The sequence below is a fragment of the Mustela erminea genome, chromosome 14, assembly GCF_009829155.1.
Source record: "Mustela erminea isolate mMusErm1 chromosome 14, mMusErm1.Pri, whole genome shotgun sequence".
Classification (NCBI taxonomy): Eukaryota; Metazoa; Chordata; class Mammalia; order Carnivora; family Mustelidae; genus Mustela; species Mustela erminea.
In genome coordinates this window covers 5,327,015-5,340,704 of record NC_045627.1, presented here as the reverse complement: position 1 = coordinate 5,340,704, position 13,690 = coordinate 5,327,015, and the positions used below count along the sequence as shown (strand labels likewise).

The 13,690-nt window shown below is 39.9% G+C and overlaps 1 protein-coding gene across 2 annotated transcripts in view; it reads left to right on the top strand.

The window, feature by feature from the left end:
* PCNX2 (pecanex 2) overlaps positions 1 to 13,690 on the top strand; it is a 288,644-nt gene that overhangs the window by 133,634 nt on the left and 141,320 nt on the right. Inside the window, exons 18-19 of one of the 2 annotated variants that reach the window (XM_032312937.1) lie at positions 6,795 to 6,887; positions 8,056 to 8,134. In XM_032312937.1, coding sequence (XP_032168828.1) covers positions 6,795 to 6,887; positions 8,056 to 8,134 — 172 coding nt within the window. Of the gene's footprint in view, positions 1 to 6,794; positions 6,888 to 7,983; positions 8,135 to 13,690 lie in introns of both variants that reach the window. The other variant, XM_032312936.1, reaches the window with a different exon arrangement.

Here is a 13,690-nt window from a genome sequence, read left to right as displayed (position 1 = left end):
CAACAGTGGAACGCATAGTACACAGTGTTGCTTACTGGACATGCACGCAATGGCAGGGGTGAGTCTTAGGCATGACGTAATGTTGAACAAAGGAAGCAGGACACATCTGGTGCCATCTGTTGGGTGAAAATAGGCTAGCCAAACTGCTTACCTTGTGTACAGAAGGAGCAAATCATTCTTATTCAAAGAGTAAGAAACTTACTTTCACCACAGTCCAGGAAGTTGATATGAAGCCCCCAAGAGGGGAAAGAAGAGTTTGCGATCAGGGAGGCAGATAAGGAATTTCTTAGGTACTAGAAAGCTAGATTTCTTGAATCAGTTGATAGTTACTGAGATGTTCACATTATAATTATTTTTTAAATTGTACATACATATTTTAACCACTTTCTTATATGCCTGGCCCACAATTTTAACAATTTAAAAGAAATTTTCAGAAAAGTATGAAATAAAATCAAACATTTATTCACATACTAGAAAGGGGATAATTTTCCAGGCTTGGAATCTATAAAATGAAAATAAATAAAACACTCACACATACACACACAGTTAGATGTGAGTACATAAAACTTTTAAACGTCTATAGGTTTAAAGGCAATAAAATTAAATAATTTGTTAAAATATTCGTTGCAAATTTGACAAAGTTAAATATATTTCTTATACTAACAACTCACAGTTTAATTTTCAAACTCTAATCATATATATATACGTGTATATATTTCATTTAGAGATAAAATATTTGCAAGTAATTGTGGAAATTATATTTAACCCTACTTTTACAGAAAGAAATGTAAAATAAATTTAGATTTTTTTGAGGGGGGAGAGAAAACGTTTATGTGCATGATTGGGGGTGAGGGGCAGAGGGGGAAAATCTCAAGCAGGCCTCACACCCAGCATGGAGCTCAACCCAGGGCTCCACCTCACAACCTTGATATCCTGATCTGAGCTGAAATCAAGAGTCAGAAGCTTAACCAACTAAGCCACCCAGGTGCCCCGGATGGCATTCTTTTTGTCCACTCAGTCAGCACAGAATAAAATAATGATATTGCCAACTGGGACAAGATGAGATTTCTATATTGTTTATATTTGTGTAAATTATTAGAATCATCTGAGAAAGCATAATTTGTCAAGAATTTTCAAATTCATAACCTATAATATAGTAAATTGATTTGTCAGAGTTTTTCTAGAGAACGAACTTAAAATAGGAAAAAAAGATTTAGGTGCATAAAGATCAGGATTGCAGCATAATTCATCATGGTAAAACGTGGAAAACAATCTAATAACCTAGCGGTCAGGAAATGCTTGCCTAAACACGGCACATTCAGTTTCATTCATGAAATTAATGTTTTGCCTTTCCACTACGGCCCTGTTTGTATGTGTATGTGTGTGTATGTTTATTGCATCACAAGATAAAAAATTCGTCATTAAGTGACTATTAGTAAGTTTTATAATAATATACATACAGATAGTGCTTACAAAAGAAAGTACAGTTGAAAAATGTATAAAATTGCATGTAAACTATGATCAGACCTTTATAAAATATCCACAGATAATCTCACACACATCATGATGGCAGCTAGATCCATGCCTCAGCATTCGCAGGCAAGAATACTGGCCCAGAAACCATAAAAATGCTAATGCTGTTAGTGTCAGGATATAATGATCACAAATGATCTATTTCCTTTCTTCTCTGTGTTGTAGAGGGCTGCAATATTATGTTATCCTATAATGAAAACATTTATTCATACCAAAAAATTGCAGAGACCTAAATTTGCATTTTGTTCAAATACTTTGTACACTGATTTTTGCAATACCTGACATCCTGTGGTTCACTTTTAAGACTTAGGATATTTATCAAAATGAAGCGAAGATTCTAAACCCGTTGTTTAAATAAGTAATTCAAGAGACTTGGAGTTATTAGCCTTCAAGCATGTGGAGAAGAAAGGCAACACCAGCAATTCTCCTTTCATATAACAAAACTCAAGTAAAACCTCAGACATTCTTACATCTTTCAGTAACAGAGATGTGTAATATATATTAAAATCATCAAAGTCATTAGAAAACCAAAATTATAAATCTTTACAGTATTAAAGGCTGTTTTTGCAGGACACAAGAACAGTCTCTGAGGTCCGGGTGTTTTCAAGATTGCTTTTAAAAAGATAATATTATCACATTTGTTATATGGTACTGCATTTAAGACAATTCAATACACAAGAAAAAGAAAGGTTTGTAAGAATAAGTAGTTTTGGGGCACCTGGGTGGCTCAGTGGTTAAGCGTCTGCCTTTGGCTCAGGTCATGATCCCAGGGGTCCTGGCATCGAGCCCCACATCGGGCTCCCTGCTTGGCAGGAAGTCTGCTTCTCCCTCTCCCTCTGTTCCTCTCCCCTGTTTGTTCTCTCTCTTCCTTCCTCAAATAAATAAATAAATCTTTAAAAAAATTAACACTAACTTGAAAAATCTCAATAATTACCTTTTGCCATCATATTTGGTGATGAGTTTTTTCAAAACTTTGTCTATTTGCAGCTGAGAATGGAGATGGAAAGAAATTGTTTGACTTCTTATCATTGATTTCTGAAGTTCCTTTTTCTTATTTTTAAATTTAAAAAAAATTAAACTTATTTTAAATTTATTTTTTAATTTTAAATTTATTTTCTTATTTTAATGTTCTTTATATATTAATATAGATAGAAGTTCCTTGTTGGGTATATATTTTGCAATTATTTTTCTCAGTTCCTGGCTTGCCTTTTCATTTTGTAACAGTGTATTTTTGAAGAGAAAAATGTTTAAAATTTTCATGAACTCCAATTTAATGACTTCTTTTCTTTTAAAATTCCACATTTTAATGTTCTATTTAAGAAAGTTTTGCCAAACCCAAGGTCACTAAGATTTCCCCTTATGCTTTCTTTGATAAATCAATAGTTTAAATTCGGTTTATAATGTACATTGAGTTAAGTAAGTTTCATATGTGACATGAAGGAAATGTCAAGGTTTTTTTGTTGCTGTTTTGTTTTTTTGTAGATAGCTGTCCAGTTAGTTGCTCAATTCCATTTCGGTCTGGGCTCTTTTTTCTGTCCTCCTGATCTAGATATATTTTTGCTCCAATACCATCTCTTCATAATTCCTACGGCTTTGTCATAAGCCTTGAAATCAGATATTATATATCTTCCAAGTTAGTTCTTCCTTTTCAAAGTTGTTTCTACCTTTTTCCAGACTGTTGCATTTCCAAGTAATTTTTGAACCAGCTTAGCAATTTGTACAAAAAAGTCCTATTAGGATTTGATTAGGATTCCACTGGATCTGTATATCAGTTTGGTAAGAATCGACTTCTTAGTAATACTGACTGAATCTTCAAATCCATGAACATGGTATATCTCTCCATTTATTTCTTGAGTTTCTTTCAGCAGGTTTTTGTAGTTTTGAATGTACAGGTTTTGTACATTTTTGTCAGATTTATCCCTAAGTATTTTATATTTTTTATGCTATTATAAGTGGTATTTTAAAAACTAAGTGTGTGAAATTATGGTCCACATCATTAGTCATTGGAAGAATGCAAATTAAAGCTATAATTAGCACTACATCAAGGTTTCTCAGCCTCACTGTTGACATCCTGAGCCTCATAATTCTGTGGTCAGGGACTGTCCTGTGCATTGTAGGGCATTTAGCTGCATCCCTGGCCTCTATGCACCAGATGCCAAGGTCACTCTCCCTCTTCCTGAAATATAGTAGTCAGAAATGTCTCAGGACATTGCCAGATGTTCCTGAGGGGGTAAAACTGCCCTTTTCTGGGAACTGTTACAGCACTACACAACCCTGGAATGGCTAAAATCAAGATTACTGACCATATGAAGGGTAGGCAAGGGTATGGAGTAATTGGAACTCTCACACACTGCCAGTGAGAATGCAAAAAGGTTACAATGACTTTGGGAAACCGTGTGGCAGTTTATTTTCCTTTCTTTTTTTAAAAAGATTTTATTTATTTATTTATGGGAGGGTAGGGAGAGAGAGCATAAGGAGGCAGAGAGATAGGCAGACTGAGAGGGAGAAGAAGACTCCCTGTTGTGCAGAGAGCCAGACATGGGATTCAATCCCAGGACCCTGGGATCACAACCGGAGACCAAAGGCAGCTGCTTAACTGACTGAGCCACCCAGGCACCCCTGTGTGGCAGTTTCTTAAGAAGTTAAGTATAAACCCACTATGTGTTCCAACCATTCTACTGAAAGCATTTACAAAGAGAAATAAGAGCACGTGTCCAGAGACATGGCCATGAATATTCATAGCTTTATTTGTAATCACCAAAAACTGGAAATATCTCAAATGTCTACCCACAGCTGGGTGCACACAAAGGAATATTACTCAGCTATAAACAGCGGTGGCCTATTCATACAGACAACAACGTGGATTACTCTCAGAATAATGACACTGAGTGATTGAAGCCAGATCAGAGAAGGATACATTTTCTACAATTCCACTTATATCCCATTCTAGGGAATGAGATAAACCATGGTGATGGTGCCGATCAGTGGTTTCCTGTGGACAGAGGAGACAAGGGGGCATAGGTTAGGAAAGGTTAGGGGAGGAAACTTGGGGGCATGATGGCTGTGCTACCTACCCTAATTATGATTATGGATTTCATGGGGACGTTCATAGGTCAAAACTCACCAAGTGGTATTCTTTATACACATGCAGGGTTTTGTATGTCAGGCATATCTCCCTAGCCCTGCTTAAAAAATACAATACAGAAAAGAAATGGGCAGGAGGAACATTTGAATAAAAAAAGGCCCTGCAGTCATTTGTATTTACAACGGATACTCATGATTCTGACAAAAATCAGTGGAATTCCCATATGTCATCCAACTGTGAAAAAAATAACCATCACCAGAGCTCATTCTCCCTCTTGCTTTCAGGAACCCAGAAATGTAACCCTCCTCTTCCCAGAAGTTGCCCTGATGGCCCACTTTGCCTTAGGCAGGATTCAAATTAGAATATTTGAGAAAATGTTTATCTTCCTTCTGGGTTAGCAGTCAGTAGTTTTTAAGTGACATAAAACCATGTCAGTAAGAAATAGGAAGGAAAAGTTAACTTCTCTTCATAGCCTAAAGATTCAATGAGTTATACAGATCTTTCCTTCAGGAAAATCTGGCCTTTTGTAAATCTTTGCAATAAAAGTATACCTGAATTTTGGCCGTTCATTAATAGTAAATTTCTGGTGAAAACCTTGTGATCACAAAAATTTTATAGATTCAGAATGAAAAACAAAAAAACAAAAAATCATTTGCCCTGCTTAAAAATCAGGGAAATTCTTAACCACTTTTTAGCCATATTATTTATACCATTACTAAGAATAAATCTAGAAGTTAGTTTATCACTGTATGATTCTTCTCATATTCAGTACCTGTATGTGAATTATAGAACAACTTTAGCAGATAAATGGACATTGAGAATATATCTCTTCATTGTATTATTATTTTTAAAAGATTTTATTTATTTGAGAGTGAGAGTGTATGTATGTGCACACACACACATGAGGTGGGGAGGGGCAGAGGGGAGAGAAGACGGAGGGAGAGGGAGAGAGACGATCTTAAGCAGAGTCCCTGCTGAGTGTGGAGCCTGATGTGGGCTTGATCCCAACCCTGAGATCATGACCTGAGCTGAAATCAGCTGTCAGACGCTTAACCAACTGAGCCACCCAGGTGCCCCTCTTCACTGTATTATTAATTACTTTTACCAGGAGTGTTGATTTTTTCATCATATGGCTCCAGGTTCATTATTACTCCATTTAAGCTGTCTTTCTGATTTCTTCCCATCACTTTGGGTGCTAATTCACTCAGAAAGCCAGCAGTACGACTTGCAAGAATGCCGCATTTTAATTTTAAAAACAAGAAAAGAAATGTAGGGAAACAGATGTACACAGATATAATTTTCTGGCACAGAACATTCAATACAATGATTTAAAAGGCATTATTCCCTTTCAGTATGAGATATTGATATATTTATAGCGATAGCTTCAGAGTTTTCCAGTGCATGGTACCTTAAAATGTTCAATAATTGTGTACTGCTGCAAGTTAGCCTCTGTCAAAAGAAAAAATGTGATGGTCCCTTGTGTCTCTTTAAGATCTCCCAGCCAGCACTTTTGTGCTGGATTTGCACTAACAGGCCATCCTCCCTATGATATTCATGCAGTATTAATAACATCCTTTGGTTTAACATTGTTTTGTTTTCCCCTAGCCCCTGCTTACACCGCAATTTTATGTAATGGAAAATTATTAGCAACTTACTGACATTTTCATTTTCTGCATACATGTCCGTGATACATGATTTAAATGATTTGGAAGTGGCCTTTATCCAATCTGACTGGGGAATTAAACTGTGAAATCTTCTGGTCCAAAGAAATAAGTGAATGTGTAAGAGGCTTCTGTTTGGCAAACAGCCTGCATGTAAGCTCCACTGAAGCCAAGATGAACACTTTACCCTCCTTTACCAGACCACGGGCTCTTGTATCTGATCTTGGTTCGTAGAGAAGAACCTTATGCCTTTTATACGCACAGAAAGCTTGTTTCCTGCTGTGGTTAGCAGGTGCAGGCTGACCTTGCCCTGTGCATTCCCCTTTCCCCACCCTTTGCCTTGTTCTCATGGATGGCCCATCCCGTATGTGCCCTTGGGAGCACATCAGGTAAGTGATACGCCGGGAGAGTAGGGTATCCAGAGTCAGTATCCTGTTCCCTGACTTGACCGGTGACTACAGAGTTGCCGAGAGAACAAAGAAAGGCAGACTTTACAGCTGGTTCTCTCTTTGCAGAAGGACATCTTAAAATCGGATCTCGTTATCTGCTCGGTGGCTGCTGTTCTGTCATTTGCCATCAGTGCCAGCACCGTGTTCCTGTCCTTGCGCGTACGTATCCATTCGACTTTATGCTCTCCTCTCCCCACCTTCTTAGCTTCCCTAACCACAGGAGCTCCGGGGCATTGGCAGGATAGTGGAGCCGGAGGAGAAAAACAGAACACCAGCTAAGAGGTTTAAGGAACATCCCTGTGTGCTGCGAGGAGTTACACCCAAGATGAGAATTGGTTCACATGGCAGATTGGGTTCAAGTGCTTTATCCTTTGTCCTCCCACACCCGGGGAGCTGTGCTGTTTGTTAGAGCATCAGCCCACGTCCTGGGACCCAGTGGTAGTGAGACAGGCTGACGGCACCCTGCGGGGAGCAGAGACTGGAGGCATTAACACATCAGGAGTCAGACAGAGGTCCTGGAGCCAAAAGGAGCTTTGAAACGTAATTTTCAGTTAGCAAAACAAGTGAGGAGCTCTAGATGGGGTTTCTGGCTTGACATTCCAACAGTTACCCGAGTGGAAGTATTACATGCTCAGGCGCTCCTTCCAACAAGGAAAGTCTGTTAGTTGCATTGGTTAGTCCCAACCTCTTCTTCTTCTTCTTCTTTTTTAATTAAATTTTTTATTTTTTATAAACATATATTTTTATCCCCAGGGGTACAGGTATGTGAATCACCAGGTTTACACACTTCACAGCACTCACCAAAGCACATACCCTCCCCAATGTCCATAACCCCACCCCCCTTCCTTGAATCCCCCTCCCCCCAGCAACCCTCAGTTTGTTTTGTGAGATTAAGAGTCACTTATGGTTTGTCTCCCTCCCAATCCCATCTTGTTTCATTTATTCTTCTCCGACCTCTTCTTTTAAAAACAACAGCAACAAAACCAAGAGCAGATTTCCCTTGGTCTTTGAACTTCCCGGGGACAGCTCTCAACGCCCCCCCCCCCACCCCCCGCCCAGTCCCCAACTTAGTGGCTCGCAACACAGGTGGGTTTTGCGTGGAAGAAATTTTTGGAAGCCTGTAACGAGACCTGGGGTTGCCTCTCTGTTCTGCTAGAGGGATGAGGGTAAGGGCAGTAGCGTTATGGATTATTCACGGACGTCCCTCCCCTCTCCTGCGAGGCTAAACAATGAGATTTGCCCTCTTGTACCACAGCCATTTCTCAGTGTTGTGCTGTTTGCCCTGGCTGGCTCGGTGGGATTTGTGACCCATTATATGCTCCCTCAGCTCCGCAAGCACCATCCGTGGATGTGGATTGCACACCCCATTCTTAAAAACAGAGAGTATCAGCAACGGGAAGTGAGAGGTCAGTAATATATCCCTCGTTCAACACCAGTGGTGCAGCGGTAGGCATCCTTTATACCAGTGTGCACAATTTATGTGAATGTCTGAATGCCTTGGAACTATGTATTTAAGAATGATTACATGTTACGTTATATTGTTAGATGTTACATTATATCTATCTTACCATCATTTTAAAAAAGGAGACTGTGTACCTTGGAGTATACAGTATTGTTTCAGAAAAGAAAGCTAAAATGGAGTGAATGTGAACTCTGTTGTATAAAAACAGTACTTGGTTATTTAGTATTGGGGAAGATTAATTTATATCACTCCGACCTCAAGATTATGCTGCTCCAGCTTAAGTTGGCTGAGGACCGGGAAGAGCACCTCGCTGCCCTCCCATCCTCTACAAAGCTTTTTTTTTTGGGGGGGCGGTGCGGCTGGGGGGGACGTAGCAGAAACTGCTGAACCTTTCGGACCTCTGAACCCTTGAACTTCGCTTCACTGGCTCTGGTTACTTAGACCTAGACCCATACTTGATTGCTTTAGGAGTTCTCGGGGCTATTTCTAGTCATAATCTAGACAGTGTCAGAGCTTCTAGGTAAGGAATCTCGGGAATTTCTCTGGTAGCTCTTCCCTTGCTCTGTGATCAATGGATGGCAGAAGGATTGATTTATCCCCATTTTCAGACACACTGAAGGCATTGGTCAGAGTTTATAGCTATAGTTTATAATGAGCTGGCACTGGGTATAACTTTATAGCCCTCTGTACCCCCTCTGTTGTAGAGGGACACAGTCAGTTGTCATCCCGTCCAAGCACATGGGTATGTGAGTGGGGCCAGGACTGCTGAGCTGTGAGAGTGGACTGGACTCAAAAGGCTGGTCAGCAGCAACTTTGGTGGACTAGTGTGACAAAGGGAAAAGGGGGCAAAATAATCTAAGAATGAAGACGCAGAAGAATCACTTAAAATGGTGTTAAGAGCATTTCGTCAAGGAGCATCTCGGGGTGGGTATGAGGAGCTGTCTTGATCAAAACAGCCGACTCGGGAAAAGTGTAGATCATTTAGTAGAGAGACATGGCCTCATGGGTCTGCTGCCCAGATAGGGTTCGGAAGGTGGAGAAGGGTCATCACCCCAACTGCCCTGCCCTCAGAGACTTCCCCTTCCCACCTGCAACACCAGCAGTTCGCTTAAGGGTGAAAATTAATATATTCGTGCTTACTATTTATATATATTCATGTATACATATGTGTATATTTTAATTAAATTAATACATATAATATACATTTTTTAAATGTTCTGTTCGATGTCAGGTGCTACTTTAATATAAATGATTGTCAGTATTATGAAACCTGAAGGAAGATGGGCTCAGAGCAGGGCAGTGTGTACAGCTAGTTCATGTTACAGCTCGCTGTGGAGAGAGGCACGTCCCAGACAGGTGCCTGCTGGTGGCCACGTAGAGCAACCAGAGGAAACCGATTTCTACAGAGCTTCTGAAAGTATTAAGATCACATCCCCCTCTCATCATCTGAATCTTTAGGAAGACTAAGTTTTGGGGTGAAATTTGTGGAATTTGGGGGAGGTGTTGTTATTTTGGCATCATTGATCTTGGGTGGAGATTTGAAGTATGAGGCTTTGTCTCGAGAGGCTGCATGCCTATCTGTATCCATATCAACTACCCCTCCCTCTGCTTAGCTCTTTGGATGCCCTGGGATGAGCACAGAGAACTTGTCGAATTGAGAGAGAGAACAGCAAGACAGACGGGGCTCAGGCTCAGCTTTCCGTGGTTGTTCAGAGTGTGGAGTTTGCAGGGACCATATGGAATTCAGCAGTAAGGAGTTTAGTTCAAAACCAGTTTGTCTGGTTTGCTTTGGTTTTGGTTTTTAGTTTGCTTATTTTGTTCGTGTGGTGGTTTTCTTTCCGGAATCTAACAGAGCCCAGTTTAAAACAGAATCATTTAGACGTTTTAAACCTGTGTGGCCTTTTCAGTACCGGATTCCAGTCCAAGTAACGTGAGCGTGTTTGCATGTATCAGCTCCTCTTTGAGGGCGAGTAGCCGGGCAGTGCTGGGTCTCCGTCCCATACGCTGGGCTGGGAGCTCATGCCTGTGAACATGGGCTCTGTGGATGTTTCTCCCTTGCCTGCATTAGCTGTTCATAAGCCACCTGAATTCTAGCCAAAAGTAATAGATTTGACAAATTAGGCATGTAATGAAGAACAGATTGCATTTCAAAATTGTGTGCATAGACGGAAAATCCAAATATTTAAAATATGTTGATATGAACTCATTGAAAAGCCATTACTCATTTTCGTATCATCCGAGTCCTGAGTTTCCTTCCTCCTCTGCCCCTGGCCTTCTGCCTTCTAGATCGTTCACTCTTTATTTCTACTCCTAAGAAAACATGCACAGGAAATTCAGACCAACGGTATACCTTTTAACGTGAAAACTGTGCTCAAATCTTCTCTCTTCATTGGATCACGGAGTATTATAACTGGGAAAGAAGAGAGAGCAGAGCAGGGTGGGAGGATCTGTGGTAAAGCCACAGAATCCCCTAGTCCCCTGGCAGACATCGCTAACTGAGAACAATCCAAAAACCGGGCCCGGGGCAGGCATTGAATTGGCATGTGAGGTGAGGCACATGTGCTGTCCCGTCTTAGAGTTCATGGAATGCCATCCCACCCTGGGAGCCTACAGAAGTCAAGGCACATAACTTTGGTCCCAGCAAGTCTGTGGCCAGTGAGTGACCAGCACCCAGGCCATCTTCCTCCAGTCCAGTGCTCTCTCTGCTACCAGCTCGGCTCTCGGTGTAGCGCGCTGATCGCATGTAGCTTGTATGCGGCTCTTGGACAGCATGGTGCCGCCGTCATTGTTACCCAGAAGGGCTTCATCACTGCCATAAGCTCCAAAGAGTCCAACGTGCCGTCGTCCCAGGCCAGCTGTACAAAGCTTTAATCCCGGGTTGAAACAGACTTGACTCAGGTCAGATGATTCAGCCTTCAGGTCTCTGTTTAAAAATCAGTCCCTCTAAAAGTCCTTCCTTGACCACTTGGGTCAGACTCACTTCCCAGCTGCAACCCTAAACCTCCCTTTCCATCATAATCTCTCAAGTGAGTGTAAGCAACATGCCTGTTTGCTCGTGCTGGCTGGCCACTGCACTGTGATGCTGGGCACAGAGATGTGTTCACTGAACGGCACTTCATTTAAATATCACCCGCCTTCTATACACTAGAACAAATTTAAACTTGGTGTATAGACTTACTTTCAGTTTACTTTCCTTTCTGCATACCTCCAATAGGTAATTTTACTTGACATATAAAATTACATGGAGATACAAAATAAATTTTGATATAAAATTCAGTCTACAATAAGTTGAAGACTGGAAATTGAAACATGTATTTTTTTTAGCCAATTCAGTTCTTTACTTTGGGGACTCATTTAAGTAAACTTTATCCCATCCTAGCCCCAACAAAATGTTTCACCAGTATTTGAGCTAAAAGAATAAAATTCTGTCACTCATAATACAGTTTAGCTGACATATGGTGATGTGGCTATAACTGACATATTAATGGGATGTGAAATTGTTCAATCTGAGTGATTCATGCTGAAAATAACAAGATAACAGAGTAGACGGCACTACAGATGGCACCGTATTAGTCAAGTGTGGAACTTTCCAAGACCAAATGTTTAAGAAGCACTGTAGTTTTAGAAAATAAGACAAATCAATGATCCTGAATTGTGATGGTAATTCCAAACAAATGACTTCATTGATCAGCCTCTGTTATAAAAGACTAAGAAGCTGAATCTGTTTGAAAATTTATCTAATGGTAATAAATACATATCTATCTAGTTATTTTGAATATAAATGTACTAAATGTTCCATTCAAAAGTCCTACGGTGACAGAACAGATAAAAAAAAAAAGACCCATCTATATGCTGTCCACAAGAGACTCATTTTAGACCTAAAGACACCTGCAGATTGAAACTGAGGAGATGGAGAAACATCTATCAATCATGTAAATGGATATCAAAAGAAAGCTGGGGTGGCAATACTTATATTGGGCAAAATAGACTTTAAGACAAAGACTGTAACAAGAGACAGAGAGAGGCACTGTATCATAATAAAGGGGATAATCCGACAAGAAGACCTAACAATTGTAAATATTTATGCACCCAACCTGGGAGTACCCAGATACATAAAGTGGTTAACAAACATGAAGGAATTAATCAGTAATAATACAATAATGTTGGGAACATTAACACCATACTTGTATCGATGGACAGATCATCTAAACGGAACATCAACAAGGAGCAATGGCTTTGAATGATACACCGGAACAGATGGATTTCGTGTTATTTTTAGAACATTCCATACTAAAACATCAGAATACATATTCTTTTCAAGTGCACATGGAACATTCTCCAGAATAGATCACATATTAGCCCACAAAACCAGCCTCAACAAATTCAGGAAGATTGAAGCCATACTATGGTATCTTTTCTGACCACAACACTATTCATCTAGAAGTCAACCACAAGAAGAAATCCGGAAAGACCACAAACACATGGAGGTTAAATAACACGCTACTAAATGACGAATGGGCCAACTGACTCAGAGAAGAGGTTAAAAAGTACATGGAAACACATGAAAATTAAATCACAATAATTCTAAAACCTCTGAGACGCAGCAAAAGCAGTTCTAGGAGGGAAGTTTATAGCATTATAGCCCTACCTCAAGAAGCAAAAATATCTCAAAATAATCAAAAATTAAAAAAAAATCTCAAACAATCTAAACTTACACCTGAAAGGGCTAGAAAAAGCACTACAAGTAAAACCTAAAACCAGCAGAAGGAAGGAAATCACAAAGATTAGAGCAGAAATAAATGCTATAAAAACTGGGAAAAAAAAAAAAAAGATAGGGACGCCTGGGTGGCTCAGTTGGTTAAGCGGCTGCCTTCAGCTCAGGTCATGATCCCAGCGTCCTGGGATCGAGTTCCACATGGGGCTCCTTGCTCGGCAGGGAGCCTGCTTCTCTCTCTGCCTCTGCCTGCCACTCTCTCTGCCTGTGCTCGCTCGCTCTTTCTCTCTCTCTCTCTGACAAATAAATAAATAAAATCTTTGAAAAAAAAAAAAAGATAGAACAGATCAATGAAACCAGGAGCCAGTTCTTTGGAAAAAAATCCAGAAAACCAATAAAATTTATTAACCTCAAGCCAGACTTATTGAGAAGAAAAGAAAAAGAAGAGGACTCAAAATCACAAATGAGAAAGGAGTGATAACAACCAACGCCACAGAAATACAAACATTTATAAGAGAATATTACGAAAAACTATTGGCCAACAAATTGGGGACCTAGAAGAAATGAATAAATTCCTAGAAATCTCTAACCTACCAAAATTGAAACAGGAAGAAATAGAATTTGAACAGACTGATGACCAGCAAATAAATCAAATGAATAATCAAAAAACTCCCAATAAACAAAAGTCAAGTACCAGGTGACTTCACAGGCAAACTCTACCAAACATTAAAAAAAGTTAATAACCATTTTGAGTTTATCTTTGTGTACGGTGTAAGAGAATGGTCG